This window comes from Microcebus murinus, chromosome 10 (genome assembly GCF_040939455.1).
Source record: "Microcebus murinus isolate Inina chromosome 10, M.murinus_Inina_mat1.0, whole genome shotgun sequence".
Taxonomy (NCBI): domain Eukaryota; kingdom Metazoa; phylum Chordata; class Mammalia; order Primates; family Cheirogaleidae; genus Microcebus; species Microcebus murinus.
The window spans coordinates 72,777,748-72,796,051 of record NC_134113.1 but is presented as its reverse complement, the minus strand read 5'-3'; the positions used below and the strand labels follow the sequence as shown (position 1 = coordinate 72,796,051).

At 39.0% G+C, this 18,304-nt stretch overlaps 1 protein-coding gene across 2 annotated transcripts in view; it reads right to left on the bottom strand.

Annotated features, from left to right (window-relative positions):
- PKP2 (plakophilin 2) overlaps window positions 1–18,304 on the bottom strand; it is a 91,850-nt gene that overhangs the window by 26,483 nt on the left and 47,063 nt on the right. For both annotated transcript variants that reach the window (XM_076007488.1, XM_012789236.3), the window contains exons 7-8: window positions 2,142–2,259; window positions 851–1,015 (exon numbers count right to left, since the gene is read on the bottom strand). In XM_076007488.1, coding sequence (XP_075863603.1) covers window positions 851–1,015; window positions 2,142–2,259 — 283 coding nt within the window. The remainder of the gene's footprint in view (window positions 1–850; window positions 1,016–2,141; window positions 2,260–18,304) is intronic.

Genomic DNA, 18,304 nt, shown 5'->3' with positions numbered 1-18,304 from the left:
GTCTAGAAAGACTAATAATTTGCATGAGAAGCCCTTGAAATAGAAATTTAAAAAGCAAATACGTATAATTTCCAATTAACTTTTAGCCCACGATGATCATTTCTTCCTAATAACACTCTCCCTCCCCTCGCACCACCAACTTGACATTTCACAGTGAGAGAGAATTCAGAGAATTATGCATAGGCCACTCTAGAGTGCTTTTCGGGCTGCTGTTAAGTTATTATAAAAGCTAAATTAGTCACAACCGTCCTGAAGATAAGAAAAGCAGGCCTGTTCCTTCTGAGTCTAGGGAGGGTGTCCAGGATAACATCAGGGTTCTAAATTTACCAGTTGTTCTCCAAGTTCACAAACACCGTGATGCTCAGAGGAGTAGGGGAAGTCACATTCTTTCATTTTCACGTCAGTATGGAAATAAATGGGTATTCTTTACTTTAGGATTTGCTTTTAGTATGTCCAAAGTTTGTTTTTAGAATGCCCAAAGCCAACTATCAGGGCTGCTTTTAATGTTACAACATTTTCTATACTACTGGCCATGTTGCATTAAGCTTATTTCCTAACCTACAGGGCATGCAACAGCCCTATAGTTCAGTAATTTAACAGAGCAAATCTGGAGCCAGATCGCCTGGGACTGACTTTGATCCCCTCCACTTATTTGCTGAATTATTCTGGGGAAAATTAATTAACCTTTCTGTACCTTTGTTTCCTCATTGATAAATGAGAATATTAATAATACACACTTGAAAAGGATGACATAAGGACTAAAAGAACTTAAAATAGTGGCCAACATACACTAAGTACTCAGAAACACACACACATACACTCTCTCTCTATTGAAGACCTCCCAATATACCTCTTTTACTTTCCTGCTGCGACTGCCAAAACACCCAATGCTTTTGTTGTTGTCAGTCTGGATATTCCGGTTTTGAATATAGATACTCTGGGAGTATTTCTCTGGGAGCTCTGCCTCCAGCTGGTAGGAGAGGTTATGAAGAATGCACACACAGTTCTCTGTGGCCTGAGACAACAGGACATGCACATTGATCATAGACATATAGGTAACTTTTGCAGGTATGTTATCACATTGTTTAGCTCTTGCAAGGATTACTGGATGCAATTGGATATGCTTGGACTGTGGGTTGCCTGGGAGAAGTGGAATGAGTGTGGCTAGAAAGGCTAAGGTTAGATCATGAACGGTGAGGAATACAATGCTAAGAAGCAGAGGCTGAATTTCTTAAAGCAATGGAGAGCCTTTCTAGTTTACTTTATAGAGAGTGTGTCCAGAATGACTCTGTGTTTTAGATATGTAACTTGGGGTAGCCATGTCGGGTTGGAGAAGAGAAAGAGATAATTGTTTGCAGGAACCAATGAAGAAGCTACTGCAATAATCAGTGTGAAAGATGCACAGATTGGGACCACAGCAGTAGCACTAGAGTGGAGTGAATGAACTGAAAGTCTTTCTAGAGGCAGCATGAATATGGTTTATACAGAGAAGGAGCAAGTTTAGGGAAGAGGAAAGAGATCAATTTAAGTTTACCGCTAACTATGTAGCATTTGGGCTTGTACAAATATCCACAGAATTGTTAAACAACAGGTAATTTGAAATTTGGGTCTAGAAAATAGAAAAATAAGGCTAAGGTAGGCCAGGCATGGTGGCTCACTCCTGTAATCCAAGCACTCTGGGAGGCCGAGGTGAGCGGATCGCTCAAGGTCAGGAGTTTGAAACCAGCCTGAGCAAGAGCAAGACCCAATCTCTACTAAAAATAGAAAGAAATTATGTGGCCAACTAAAAATATATAGAAAAATTTAGCCAGGCATGGTAGCGCATGCCTGTAGTCTCAGTTACTCGGGAAGCTGAGGCAGGAGGACTGGTTGAGCCCAGGAGTTTGAGGTTGCTATAAGCTAAGCTGATGGCACGGCACTCTAGCTCGGGCAACAAAGTGAGACTCTGTCTCAAAAAAAAAAAAAAAGAGAGAGACTAAGGTAGATTTTAATATTTCTAAGCATGTATGGGAAATCTTACACACAGCAAATGAGTCAGTGAATAAATCCAAACCCAAGCAGCTACTTTAAGAATATTCTGAAGCATCTTAATAAGACAAAATAGGTAACTCAATATGTGAGATATTTCACTCTTGGGTTACCTTGTCATCTGGCTGGTAATCTGCAATGGTTCCTCTGACATAATGGACCAGCGAGTCAATGAGTCCATCGCATCTTCTTATCACTTTCCTCCCATCAGGGCCAGCTGAACTCATGTTTCTATCAGGAAAAACAAACAAAAAACTCATAATCTAGGCCGGGCGCTGTGGCTCACGCCTGTAATCCTAGCTCTTGGGAGGCCGAGGCGGGTGGATTGCTCAAGGTCAGGAGTTCAAAACCAGCCTGAGCAAGAGCGAGACCCCGTCTCTACTATAAATAGAAAGAAATTAATTGGCCAACTGATATATATATAAAAAAAATTAGCCGGGCATGGTGGCGCATGCCTGTAGTCCCAGCTACTCGGGAGGCTGAGGCAGAAGGATCGCTCGAGCCCAGGAGTTTGAGGTTGCTGTGAGCCAGGCTGACGCCACGGCACTCACTCTAGCCTGGAAAACAAAGCGAGACTCTGTCTCAAAAAAAAACAAAACAAAAAAAAAAAAAAAAACTCATAATCTTAAGCCATGTATCCAACTGGCCTTTGATTTGGAGATTTCTTCCAGGTGTTTGGAAATTGGCAAACTTATAAAAGTGTGACAGACTTGTCCTGCGATCAACAAATCAACTGCCCAATGGTTACCAAATCTGGATGCAACTTGTAAATATATCCATACAACATGTAACCATGTCATAGGAGTCTTCCGTCTACTTCACTCCAAGCACCAAAGTCAGCGTATTATTCACTTAATCTTCACCCCATTTTTGAAATGTAGATATGAGAAGATAGATATGAGTCAGTTTGCAACTAACAGGAGAATAAATGGTACATCAATCATAGCAATATACTGGATGTCCAAGTCCCAATTTGCTCCATGTCTTAACTCTAAATAACTTAAAGTGTCTCTGGGCCTCAGTTTCTTCATTTTTAAAGACAGTGTATTAGACTACATTATTTGGGGGTTTTGTAGGTTTTGGTATAAACTGTTATTGACAAATATTAAACCAGATGCTCTAAAATGTGATGATTCTATAATTAAAATGGCAGGGAGATGTTACAGAAACAGTTTCTAGCGTGTAAGACCTAAGTCAAAAGCCTGACCTATAAGTATCTCTGCACTTAGTCTGTTTCTAATTTTGTTAAGCCATGACACCTTTCTATAAACAGTAACTGAATCTATAATTGGACGTTGCTTCCTTACAGAGAAATGAAGCTTATCAAATATAACAATGTAATGTATTTGAGGTTTACATTGCAAATTCAGATCATGTTTAGGTTCAGCTATTATTATCTTCCTTTAGATTAAGTTTTTCTTGTTAGCATTAACCATTTTAAAATATTTTTTTCCCCAAAAATGTTAACAAATCAGTCAACAAGAGTGGCAAAAGAATACCTTCATCATTTTAGAACTTGTGAACTTGCCCCTATTCCCTTTTGCCAACTTCAGTTGCTAAGAAATGTTCTTATGAAATGTATCAGACCAGTTTCTTTTACTGGTAGGTAGACTACCCAAAGTGTATTCAAGACTTTTTGTTTATAATGTCTCAGTGTCATTCTGAACATCAAAAATAACTATAACTTCCGAGACCTTTTTGGATCTTATTTTTTTCATCTTTAAATAATATAATTGTAGTGATTTCAAAATGGATTTCTGCCCCAAAATATTGCTTTTAATGCATACCTGTCAAAGAAATGAACATGCCCAGTATTAGCTAAAGGAATGGGGGGAGTACATAATATTGTACCCTGTTTCCATGGAGATCACATCTATAGGTTGAACTCTGGGAAACAGCCAATATGTGACTGTTTTTAACCCACAAAAATGGCAGTTTCACTATTCAACGTAATAGTTGAGGAGATAATACTAATACACCTAAAACCAAGAATATTAACAATTTAATAGTTGCTGAATTGACATAATGAAATTTTTTATTTTAACAAAATCCATTCTGTGACTTTGGTTCTCATTTTACTCTTCTAATTCAAGAATATCATCCTTATTTTATTTTTATTATACCTGAAAAAGTTCGAAACTTTGTCCATTACAAAAACGATAATGAGTGTGTTTATAAACTGGAAATAAAACCATTTTTACTATCGCTTTTTCACAAGAAATGATCATTTAAACAAAGAGTCTCTGTCTACTCAGTGAGACCTTTAAGAATCATGGAATATAAGCAGCTTGGTGGAAACTGAAAAAGCATCTTTTACACATGAGGAAAATGAAGTCTGAAGAATTTAAATTACTTTTTCCTAGTGACAGCAAATTAGTGGTGAATTCAGGAAGGGATGGCTGATCTTTATTCTGTACCCAGGTGGCTCCAGAACAGACCAAAGTCCATCTCACAAGCGCTCAGCCTGCCATTTGCTTAGCAAATACCATATTTCCCCAACGACAAGACACTGTTATCATGTTTTAAAGCTCCCCTTTGACCTTTTCAACCTCTGGCCTGGAGAAATGGCAGGACTTTAGAACTGCTTTGACAAATCAAAAGGTCTGTCTTTCTTAGGAGTTAAGCCCACCACATACCTTGCAGATGGATGACTTAGCTTTGTTTAACTTCAGGGTGTTTATTTTGGGTCAGAATGGTAATTCAGTTTGGCAGCACTGCCAGTTCACATGCACTAACTGTTGTCTTGTCATTTGGTATTATCCAGACTCTACTTGCTGGAAATGGGACTTATCAGGGGTTTCTGGCAGTTGATACCTTTGTTGACAGAAAGTACATGGAACCCCATTGCTTCAGTATTTGCTCCTGCATATCAAAAATAGTTCCCACCTTACTCAACTACACAGAAATACGAATAAGGGTAGATTATTTTATGCCACTACACCCATGAAAAGAAATCATTAGACAGAAAGCAATTTGTTATTGTACCACTCTGAAAACAATATTTATAGAAAATGGTACATATATCCATCTTAAAGTCTTTTTTTTCAACAGCTATACTTAAGCTTGTAGGAATTAGAAAATTAACATGGCTACACTTAGACAGAATTGATCTTTTTACAAGGATCTCCTGAATACTGAGAAATATTACTGTTTTTTATATGTAACCCAAAGGAGGTTTAATAGAAAAATATCTCAAACCTAGAAATAAAATATACTGAAACAATTATCTTATTGAAAATTAAAAGACAATAAGCACACAAACATAGTATTCAATAAAAACTGATTATCAAAGTTACCAATAGCCTATATTGACAATGTTTAATACAGTGCCTATGGTTTGAATTTGACTAAATGATGGTTTTATTTCCCTGGTATAATCTAGCCCACATCTGAGGAAACACATGAGTATATTTAAGTATTCTAAAACTGTATACTGTTGTATATTGAAAACCAGGTCCTTGGACTGGGATTGAAGACAAGGAAGGGGCCAGGAGAGGGGAGGTGAAGGAGATGAGCCCCCTTTCACATCCAGGCAGGACTGTTTTGGCTTCTTTACCTACACTGGGCCCAGATGGGAGGACACCAGCCCAATCTGTAGCCAGTACTTGCAAATTAGGGAGAATTTTTTTTTTTAGCAATATGATTGGTACTGGGGGTGGGGGAAAAGAAATAGAATCTGAACCTCTGTAAGTCTCTAAAATGGTAACAGAGCTTCACATATTTAGAAGGATTCAGGTGTTTTTTATCTGAAAGCAAATCTGTGGCTCTTGACTCTCTCTGAGACCACTTATCTCACACATTCCTGAGTGTCACAATGAAAAAGAGAAAAGAAAATAAAACGCCCCTGGCCTTTGCTAAAACTGAAAGGAAGAATGGTATGTCTTTAGTTAAGATTAATGACAGTATGACTAGCCCTTAAATTCATATGGTAAACCAAAGAATGGGCAACATTAAATGATAAAAACTGCTGCAATTTAGTGTTTGTACTAGACATTATGATAGGCAATTTACAAATATCATGATCTGTAATTTTCATAAAATTCCTGATATCGGGGTACCTTGGAATTGCACTCTGGGAAATTCTGACCTGTGCCTCTCATTTAAAATCAGAATTAAGGGGGGGGGTCCTTAAAAAAAAAAAAATAAATAAAAAATAAAAAAAAAAATAAAATCAGAATTAACTGCTTCTAGTAGGATTTTTACTGGCCCTTCCACATATAGTTGTCTGTGTGTGGCTACATGCAGACCTGCTGTCAAATAGGCCTAGTTTACCTGCTGAAAGGAAATTCACTACAAGGTCAGTGTATAGCTTATGCTCAACTGGCCTTTAAAACAATGAGCTGATTGGGAATATTTATAGTAAAAGGCTACAGTTAAGTTACCAGGACACAAGAATGGCAGGTAACAATAGGGTTGTAGTGTATCTTTTCAAGATACTTCCCTCAATAAAACAAGTAATTCTAAGAAGCATAATTTTTTTTTTAATGGGGACTATTCCTACTTGATAATGGGTATGGTTTCCTAACATATAGTTTATAGTACACATCCTATACCAGGCCTGGTGGCTGTGGAACTAGTCTTAAAGGTCTAACCAGCATACTGAGCTAGTGATCATCTCATTCCAGTGGTTTTAAAAAATTGTGGATTCACCTTTGTGTTCACCAACAATTAAAGGCTTCCTAATACTGTGTGATGTAAATTGTGGGGTAAGGCCTCAAGTGATACCAGTCAATTAAGAATTTGGTAGGCAGAGTCAGAATTCATTCCACGACTGAGTAGGTACTTGATAAGACACTGGGTGATAAGGAGACATCCTTCTTCCTTTTGGTATTTGAGATTTAGGTCTGGGCTTTTGTCAAACCCTCAACTGATACGTATCAAACAGTTGGGTCTTGTCTGTGATTAACCAAGAGAAGCAGCAAAGAAGCCTGTGGTTGCACACAACAAAAGAGGAACCTCATTTGAACTGGCAGAGGAACAAAAACTCTATGCCAAAAGAAGGGCCTGCTTGTTACTCTGAAGTCGACATAAGTTCCTGAAGGTATCAGCAAACACCAGCCAAAGTCGACTGCTCAGTCTGCAAACAGAGCAACGATGGGAGGTCGAACAAGATGCTACAAACTACGCATCTTGTTCCTTTCAGGGCAAGCAAAATTAGACGAACAAAGATACATCAGCATCTATTACACATTGAGAAACTAGAAGGTGGTGGAGAAAAATCTAACCTTAAAAATCCTTTAGCTCTGCTTTCCTGCATTTTTGGGTCTTTCAAAAGCATCCTGAATAAGCAATTCAGGAAGTAATCATCTGGTTGGTAGGCTACACTCATTTCCTCTTAATTTAGCCAGAACAGGTTGTTCAAGGCAGGGTGCCAAATTTCATTTAACATCAATTACAAACAGCAAACTGTAATTTTAAAAACACATCTAGGAGCCACTGCAACTTGAATAAGCATTCTTGACAATTCTACAGAAGATGTCTGGAATGACAGACTAGGATTAATGAAGATGTTTAAGGCTTAGACTAGAATAATATATTGCTCAGATAGTTTGTACCTCTAAGATAGGCACAGATTCAACCACACGATAGTAAAAAAACGTCATCAGTTGCTTTACCCAGACATATCAACCCACTCACTTTTTTATAATAATTAATTTAAAAATTTTAGTAGTAATTCTATAATGACAGCCTTAACTTTTTTGGAAAAAGACTTTCAGTGTCATAAGATATAGGTTATAAAATACCACCTCTAATTTGAGCTATAGACAGAATATTTTTTTTAAAAACATGAGGGTTGCTATTAAAAATCTCAGACAAAGAGATTTTTGAGAATTTCTTTTTCTGGGCCTCAACTCATAAACTAACTGATGTAGGAAGATCAGCAAAAACAGTTCTCTTGATATAATAAATAAAAATTATTCCTTTGTTTCCTTTGCTGATTCTTCTTCCTTCATATTGTCCCTATTTTTAGGCAGTATTTATGCACTGATGGATAAGAATAAAGAGTGTCTTTAGCTTAGAGAAATGTTACATAATTTCTGTGAAGTACAACTTTTAATCTCGGCCGATCTGGTAAAGACATAAATAGGATAGTGGACAATTTTAGTGGGAAGAGTAGAGACCTTTGCCAGGGGGTTGTTTGGTTGCAGATGTGCTGCTTGACAATTTCCATAAGATATTTATTCTCATACACACTGAGTTCAAGGAGACCAGAGAGGAGTGGTCAGGTAAGCATGGCCATTATTTGTTTTGATTGATTGTTTCACTTGTTTGCTTTAACAACTTAAGTCTTGTTGAGAGATTTCAAAATAATGACCTACCCACCCACACACAACCAGCTTAGTTTATAAAAAAAAAAATCAGGACCTTATTTACCCATTAAATATCATTTATACCAGGGGTCCTCAAACTTTTTAAATAGGGGGCCAGTTCATTGTCCCTCAGGTCGTTGGAGGGCTGGACTATAGTTTAAAAAAAAACTATGAACAAATTCCTATGCACACTGCACATATCTTATTTTGAAGTAAAAAAACAAATGGGCAAAAACACTCGCATGTGGCCTGCAGGCCGTAGTTTGAGGACACCTGATTTATACCTTTTAAATTTACTAAAAGAAAAATTTACAAGGTAATTTAACTCATGAAACCACATATTTGTTTGTATACCTAAAATAACCAACATAAAAGGTGGCAGTATAATATTGGAAGTATTGCCAGTTCCATTATTTATGAACTTCATATTGCTTATGTTTACACATCAAACATGAAGAGTTTAAATAATTAGGCAAATAACTGTGGTTGAAGTTTCCCTATTTCTAGAAAAGTCAATCCCTGGGTTGAACTTTCTAGAGCAGCCTTCTGATTTCAAGATTTTTTTAGGCACCAGAAGAGGCAGGAAAAGCTTCATCTTTCTCTGCTGCACTGCTTTTAATAGAAGGATTTGTTCTATAAAATTTGGATTCAGTCAAAAGGCTGCACTTAAGGACCTAGAAAGCCACATGTGTCCTTAAGGCTGTAGGTTCCCCACTCCCGATTCTAGAGACTTCTATGAAGTTTCTATTTTGCTTATACTGTCTCAGTTTTATGAAATAACTACATTGAGATTATATTAAAAAGTAAGTTCTGGTCTGTTTTGGGATCTATACTCTCATAGAAAAGTAGTTATTTTACACTTGTGTTTATGTATGTAAAAAAAAAAAAAAAAAAAAAAAAAAAGAAAAGTAGTTATTTGATAGTCAAGAAAATTAGACCCTGGCTGGAAGCCATGGCTCACACCTGTAATCCTAGCACTCTGGGAGGCCAAGACAGGAGGATCGCTCATGGTCAGGAGTTTAAAACCAGTCTGAGCAAGAGCGAGACCCTGTCTCTACTAAAAATAGAAAAATTAGCTGGGTGTGGTGGTTTGCCCCTGTAATCCAAGATATTTGTGGGGCTGAGGGAGGAGAATCACTTGAGCCCAGGAGTTTGAGGTTGCAGTGAGCTGAGCCAGGTGGCAGAGCAAGACTCCGTCTCAAAAAAATAAATAAAAACAAAAACAAAAAACAAAACGCCCCCCCAAAATTATACCCTCATTTAATTAAGAATCTTCTAAATTACCTGGGATTATACACAAGGCTAGACCAAATAAGTCCTTTTCTGTCATGAGTATTCAGAATAAGGGATAGAATGAAAATGCAAGATTTAAAAAATGTAGATGCAGTAAATTTCTAACGTTTGGTATTTAGACATATATAAAAATTAAATTCAGTATATTGGTATGTGTGTGTGCTGGAGAAGATAGATATGATCGGCTATATTAAAAATTTACATGGAGACATACTTTGTCCAGAGAGTGGCTGGTATTGATATTCCCCAAAAAATTGCCCTTAACCCTGTGGCTAATAAGGAACAAGACTAATAGTCATAGCCTTTCTTTCTAAAGGTACAGTTTGCTTCCTCTGACCACTGCCCACCCCAGTTAGAGTTCCAGTGATAAGTGACAATGCAAGTTTCTTTTAAGATAGTTATAAATGTTAGTACATAAAAGGGTATCATACAATCATCAAAACACATTTACTACACACATTGTGACTCATGGGAAAAAGTGAAGTTTAAGTCATCTGTAGGAGAAATGCATTACCAATTGCTTCTTCTCTTTAAGTGGCATATATAGGCATAAAATATAAATGAGAAAAAGGAATATATTTTATAATGTGTAATGACAAATTCTGGGGTGGCCTTCGCAATGCAGAAACAGATTATGTCAATAAGATTAAGGTGGCAATTTTATAAGACTTTTTCATAATTAAACAGTTAACAAACTATAATAAATCAGGAAAATGACTTTTCTAGGCTTCATGAATGCATTTTTTTTTTTTTTTTTTTTTTTTGAGACACAGTCTCACTCTGTTGCCTGGGCTAGAGTGCCGTGGCGTCAGCATAGCTCACAGCAACCTCAAACTCCTGGGCTCAAGCAATCCTCCTGCCTCAGCCTCCCGAGTAGCTGGGACTGCAGGCATGCGCCACCATGCCTGGCTAATTTTTTCTATATATTTTTAGTTGTCCGACTAATTTCTTTCTATTTTTAGTAGAGATGGGGTCTTGCTCTTGCTCAGGCTGGTCTCGAACTCCTGACCTCGAGCGATCCTTCAGCCTTGGCCTCCCATAGTGCTAGGATTACAGGCATGAGCCACCCGCCTGGCCAGAATGAGTATTTTTTAATATGACTAAGGTATTTAAAAATGGTGAAGAACTAGTGATAGAATGATGAGCTACAGACTAAGATGGACGTTCAAACACCTAGTAATCCTTTAGCAGCTCCTTAAGTGTGACTTTCTCCAGAAAAATTTCCCAACTCCCCAGGCAATGTTAGGTAAGGGCACCTCTACAACACTCTCCTCATACCTCTCACACATTCTCATCAAATGTATTGTCCTTATCTCTTCAGGTGCTTATTTTCTCCACTAAACCCTGAGATTCCCCAGGGCAAAGGTAGGTCCCATTCTCTTTTCACATCTCAGAAATGTAAACAGGGGTTTGTCTAGAGCAGGCATTCAATAAGCACTCAAGAAATCACCCAGGGTTGCACAAGAGCAAGAATAAGGACAGATCATCAGTAAACCCAAGGAGGCCAGACTAGCTGCTATTTTCAAATTTCTGATAACTGGCTCTATAACTGTAGAAGAGTTTCTGGCACCCAATTCCTTCACCTGAAGAATGAGACTGCTAGCTATCCCGATGGGTTTTTGTTTGGCTTGAGGTTTTTCTAAAACACTGCCTCTCACTGCTCACTGCTCTTGGGTAAGCATTTTTTCCATTCCCTCCTCTGACAGAGCCCTGACCATTTCCCAAGGTCTTACACTTGGGCACTTAAGTATCTGCCTGAGCCCCGGGGCATTTTAACTCCTTACCTCTAAATTCTTCCCACCTCTAGTCCTTTAAGAGAATAAGAAGACTAGAGGAGGGAAGAAAGGAAAGAAAGAAACAAGGAAAGAGGCCGTGGCTCACACCTATAATCCTAGCACTCTGGGAGGCCAAGACCTGCGCATCATTTGAGCTAGGGAGTTCGAGACCAGCCTGAGCAAGAGCGAGACCCCCGTCTCTACTAAAAAAGTAGAAAGAAATTAGCTGGAGAACTAAAAATATATAGAAAAAATTAGCTGGGCATGGTGGTGCATGCCTGTAGTCCCAGCTACTCGGGAGGCTGAGGCAGGAGGATTGCTTGAGCCCAGGAGTTTGAGGTTGCTGTGAGCTAGACTAATGCCATGGCACTCTAGCCGGGGCAACAGAGTGAGGCTCTGTCTCAAGAAAAAAACAAACAAACAAAAAAACCAAAAAAAAAAAAAAAAAAAAAAACAAGGGAAGAAAGGAAGGGGAGGAAAGAAGGTATAAGAATGATATGGAAAAATGGAGGAATAACGATAAATCTTTGGCAAGAATTTCAGACTTATCCCTAACAATAACCATTGGTTTAAATTATGCTACATCCCAAGGTTTTCCAATTAGTAACGTGGAACATACGGATTTAACAGGCCATGCCAATTCCCAGGGAACTGGTACTATGAGCCATAGTATGAATTCATGCTAAATAGAAAAAAGGGCTCAAAATCGGTGGTGGGGGTGGGCAGGAATGGGGGTATAGATTCAAAGAAGGCAGGTATTGCTGTTTCAGTAATTTACAGTTCTAAGATTGTCACACAAATCTTTTGGAATTTGAAATATTTGGAAGAGTATCCCACTAATTGTGATAAATATTTTAACTAAGTTATATTTCTTACTCCAAGTAAATAAAGACAATATTAATAAAAAAGAATGGTATATTTTGGCAGGTTTTCTCCACTTAAAAAAAAAACAGAAAGAAAAATGTTGAAGTTTCATAATAGCTTCCAAGAAAACAAAGTAACGAAGTGACTGTTTCTGCTTTGAAAAGGGATGTTCATGGGGAATTATGCCTATCTAATTATCTACATTTTGATGTTAAAGTAATCAACTAGTGGAAATTCAGTGCCAGTGGTGTGCTGGTAAATGTTTAATGACCAGTCTTCCGGGGCTAGGGGTAAAGGAAGATATCTGATTTGTAGTGTTTGCCAATTTCTTTCTTCTTCTTTCTGTTTTTAGAGATAGGTCTCACTATGTTGCTCAGGCTGGACTCCTGGGCTCAAGCAATCCTCCTGCTTCAGGCTCCCAAGTAGCTGAGATTACTGGTGCACACCACCATGCCTGGCTTGCATTTACTGATTTCTTAGTGAAAATACTCCTATTGTGGCTGGTTTCAAGCTACTCACATGATGTCACTGAATATGGAGTTATGATGAGATTCCAACAATCATGTTGCTTGCTCCAGGACACACTGGATTGTGCAATTTATCTTTCCCCTCCTAACTTGGATTTTACTACTCATTACACTAGTATAGTATTACTTAAGAAAAAACTTTGAAACTTGCATGAGCACATTGTTATCTCGATTACAAAATTTTTAGCATCTTTCAGTGAGGGATTTGAATCATGAAAAGAATATAATTCCAGGCCGGGCGCTGTGGCTCACGCCTGTAATCCTAGCTCTTGGGAGGCCGAGGCGGGCAGATTGCTCAAGGTCAGGAGTTCAAAACCAGCCTGAGCAAGAGCGAGACCCCGTCTCTACTATAAATAGAAAGAAATTAATTGGCCAACTGATATATATATAAAAAATTAGCCGGGCATGGTGGCGCATGCCTGTAGTCCCAGCTACTCGGGAGGCTGAGGCAGAAGGATCACTCAAGCCCAGGAGTTTGAGGTTGCTGTGAGCTAGGCTGATGCCACGGCACTCACTCTAGCCTGGACAACAAAGCGAGACTCTGTCTCAAAAAAAAAAAAAAAAAAAAAAAAAAAAAAAAGAATATAATTCCAAAGGCACCTAAAGAAACCACCAAGGCCCAAGGTAAATGCTGCTGCAGGCAGAGGCTAATCCTGCAGATAAATGATCTGATACCCGACAAAGACGGCATACCCAACAAGTGTTGGTTTTCTTGAAGGGTAAGCTGTACATATTCTCTTATATGAATCTGATCTCATGGTAGCAGCCCCATGTGGGCAGAACTGGCATCCCTGCCACAAGTTCATTACTAAAGCAAATAATGCACCTGCAGAGCAGATTTACTCAGCACCACTGCCATATGCAGACCAGAAATGATCCCAACTGTCAACTCTAGTAAAAGGGAAAAGTCAGCTCTAGTAAAGGAGAAAACTATACAGAAGTTTTTCCCCAAAGTAGATTAAAAGAATTCATTGCAGTAATCCAAGTCAAATACAATGTCAAAAATACTACACTATTCATATTGCCAATTCAGTTCATTATTGGCTCTGAACCCATTAGGAGAGAAAATACCCCAAATGAATTTGTATCAAATAAGATATGTGCTAACATTTATGATCATTTCATTCAGCTAAGATGAACTCTTACGAACCAGTCAATAATCTATTTTAAAACTTTCCTAGAGAAAGCTGGAGACATAAATAAGCAACTACTGAGCAAATACCTCTATTGGAAATGGACACTATTTGATTGTAGGTTCCCTAGAGGTCTTTTCTTACATTCTGACTCACATCCTGAATATTCACCTGGTGGCCTTTATACACATTGTGACATCTAGCCTGACGTCTGCACTGCCATCTCCTCTCTCAGAAAGACATCCCACTTCATATGGTGCTTCTTTGTGTCTTCCCTGATAATATGAAATGTGGCACAGAGTTCCACATGCACACAACTTCCAGAACAAAAGCATTGAGATGCAGATGCAATGCCCATAATGAGAAATCAATATGGCTGTAGATTGTTTTTTGTTTTTTTGAGACATAGTCTCACTCTGTTACCTAGGCTAGAGTGCTGTGGTGTCAGCCTAGCTCATCACAGCAACCTCAAACTCCTGGGCTCAAGCAATCTTTCTGCTTCAGCCTCCCGAGTAGCTGGGACTACAGGCATGTGCCACCATGCCCGGCTAATTTCTTCTATATATTTTTAGTTGTCCAGCTAATTGTCTTCTATTTTTGGTAGAGACGGGGTCTCACTCTTGCTCAGGCTGGTCTTGAATTCCTGAGCTCAAACGATCCTCCTGTCTTGGCCTCCCATAGTGCTAGGATTACAGGTGTGAGCCACTGTGCCCAGCCTAGACTAGTCTTTCTGACTCTCTGATGCCAGGAGATTGTGAAGGGCAGAGGTTTTACGCACGTGAGCACAGTTTGTGGACTTGTGACAAACACTAACGTATCCAGCATGCTGATATATTAAGAGAGCTTTGGCTTTGAAGACAGGGTTCCTGGATTGGAATTCTAGCTCTATTACTAGCTACATGACTGTGGGGAAAATCACTCAACCTTCTGAGCCAGTTTTCTCATCAATAAAGTGGGGAAAACCTACTTTAAAAGGTTGCTGCTGAGAAGAAACTGAGTAAATCCTCATAAAGCATTTAGAACAGTTTCTAGAACATAATACACAATAAATGTTAAGTAGTATTATTATGGATATACAGATGAAATAAGAATGGATATTTTAGTAAGTATATACACTATGGCATGCAGTTTCCCAGTTTTTTGCTATATTCTGCTTTTGAAAGCAGTTCAAGTGAGTGGTTTGGATTGTTTTGGAAACGGTTTAGAATGGTGTCATTCTGACTGGCTGAATGAGTGTATTCAGCTATTACATGTTCTGAAAAATATGTGCCAACCAGGGCATTGCTTCACTCAAACTGAGTATCTTTTTCTCCTTGATGTAAGGGGAGACTACAGGAAGAGACTGTAACTAACATCTGTGCCTTCAGGTTTTCACCTTTACAATACGCCTTTCCCATTGATACTATACTTCTTCTTCACACAAAAATGATCATATTTCTTTCCTCCACACTAGCTAATTTTGCTTATAGGAGAAAAAAATTAATTCTTCAACATGACCCTCAAGGCCCCCACAATCTGGCCTTAGCCTATGTTTCCAATTTCTGTTTGATGATTTTCTCCCTGAAACTCCATACTCTTGCCAGACTTGATTATACACCTAATTCAACATGTATTTTCATTTACTCACTCATTCATTTATTCGTTTCATTCAAATCCTTTATGCTTACTTCCTATATGCCAGAGACTTTGCTAGGTGTTAAAGATTTTTTAAAAAATGCACAGATTTAGCTTTAAAGGAGCTCACAATCTAGTAGAAAAGGTATGTAAACAACTCATCATAAATCAGCAATGTGATAAAATCTGTAACAACGGTGACTCGTCTATAAATTCCTGTTTTAACCCTTAGGAAGAAGCAATGATTTCTGCTGGGGAATCTGCACAATCTTTCACAAAAAAGGTGAATTTTATCTTTGGTGTTAAACAATTAGGAGAGTAAGTATTCAATAGGCAGATAATAGAAAAATGTTCACCAGGCAAATAAAATTAAATAAAACCTTGACTACAGGCCGGGCGCGGTGGCTCACGCCTATAATCCTAGCACTCTGGGAGGCTGAGGCGGGCGGATTGCTCGAGGTCAGGAGTTCAAAACCAGCCTGAGCAAGAGCGAGACCCCGTCTCTACTATAAATAAAAAGAAATTAATTGGCCAACTAATATATATAGAAAAAATTAGCCGGGCATGGTGGCACATGCCTGTAGTTCCAGCTACTTGGGAGGCTGAGGTAGAAGGATTGCTTGAGCCCAGGAGTTTGAGGTTGCTGTGAGCTAGGCTGATGCCACGGCACTCACTCTAGCCAGGGCAACAAAGTGAGACTCTGTCTCAAAAAAAAAAACAAAAAAAAAACCTTGACTAAATGAAAGTACCTATAACATCTAAGGAAAAGCAAGTACTTTAGTGGGTATGAAGTACGCCTGTGGGAAAAAAGGTGGTAAAAAGGTTGTGGGTAGACTGAAAACAGCATGTATGCTGTGATGGACCAAGATGTCTTCCATTTTTGTTTTGTTTGCCCAGTAAGTGTTTCCACTCCTCTTGTTTTCAAACAGACCTTTCCATCCTTGCTATAAAGCAGGCATCTGATCCAGGCTTGGCCAATCTAGGCAACGGTGGCTCAAATCATGTGCACCTTTATGAAGCAGACCAGGAATAAACCTTCCCTGAGATTGGCACAGTCATTTGAAGAAAGATGTGCACTTCTTCTGTTCATGGCTAAGCAGGGCTGCCTGTGATGAGGTTGTCTGCTCAATAGAGAAGGCTAGTTTGCATTTGTAGAGAATGAGCCCAACATGCAAAAGAGCAAGCAGAGATGAGATAAAAATAGAAAAAGAGTGAGTCCCAGAGATGCTGGATTTCTATTCCAGAAAGAGGCTGAGGCCATGGTACGCTTCCTTCACTTCCACAAGTGACCTTCAACATCTCAGACACATTGGCCAATGAGTCTCTACTTAGTTCAAATTCAGTTTTTGCTATTTTCAATGGAAAGAGTCCTGATTGACACATCAGGCATATTAAGAACTCTGTTTAAGACTGGCATGGTGGCTCATGCCTGTAATCCTAACACTTCAGGAGGCCGAGGTGGGAAAATCACTTGAGGTCAGGAGTTCGAGACCAGCCTGAACATGAGTGAGACCCCCATCTCTACCAAAGATAAAAAAAATTAGCTGGGTGTGGTGGTGCACACCTGTAGTCCAAGCTACTTGGGAGGCTTAGGTAGAAGGATCACTTGAGACCAGGAGTTTGAGGTTGCGGTGAGCTATGATCACGCCATTGCACTCTACCTGGGGTGACAGAGTGAGATTCTGTCTCCAAAAAAACCACAAACAAACAAACAAGAAACCTCTGTTTAACATGGTAAGGCAATAGGAGCCACTACAGAAAAATTTTAAGACACAAAATGTTTATAAGCAAGTGAGTGATAGATCAAAGTACACTGGAAAAAAAGACATTCTATAAAAAAGACACCTGCACTCAAATGTTTTTAGCAGCATAATTCATAATTGCAATGATGTGGGCACCCAAGTGCCCACCTGAGTGGACTAATAAAATGTGATCTATGTATACCATGGAGTGCTACTCAGCCACAAAACACAATGGTGGGCCGGGCGCGGTGGCTCACGCCTGTAATCCTAGCACTCTGGGAGGCCGAGGCGGGCGGATTGCTCAAGGGCAGGAGTTCAAAACCAGCCTGAGCAAGAGCGAGACCCCGTCTCTACTATAAATAGAAAGAAATTAATTGGCCAACTGATATATATATAAAAAAAAAAACAAAATTAGCCGGGCATGGTGGCTCATGCCTGTAGTCCCAGCTACTCGGGAGGCTGAGGCAGAAGGATTGCTCGAGCCCAGGAGTTTGAGGTTGCTGTGAGCTAGGCTGACGCCACGGCACTCACTCTAGCCTGGACAACAAAGCGAGACTCTGTCTCAAAAAAAAAAAAAAAAAAAAAAAAAAAAAAAAACACAATGGTGAACTAATACCTCTTGTATTAACTTGGATGGAGCTGGAGCCCATTCTTCTAAGTGAAGCATCATGAGAATGGAAAAACAAACACATGTTCTCACCATTAAATTGCAACTAATCGATCAACACCTATGTGCACATATGTAAATAACATTCAATGGAAATCAAGCAGGTAGGAGAGGGGAGGAAGGGATGGGTAAAATCACACCTAACAAATACAATGTACACTATCTGGGGGATGGGCATGGTACAAAAGCAATTTATATAACCAAACCATTTGTATACCAGTAATAATCTGAAATAAATTTAAAAAAAAACTACACCAATATTAAAAAAATCTAACTGCACTAGAAAAGCAGTTCCCATGAGCAGTACAGAAGATGGACTCAAGGGAGTCCATTTAGGCACTTCTTATGCA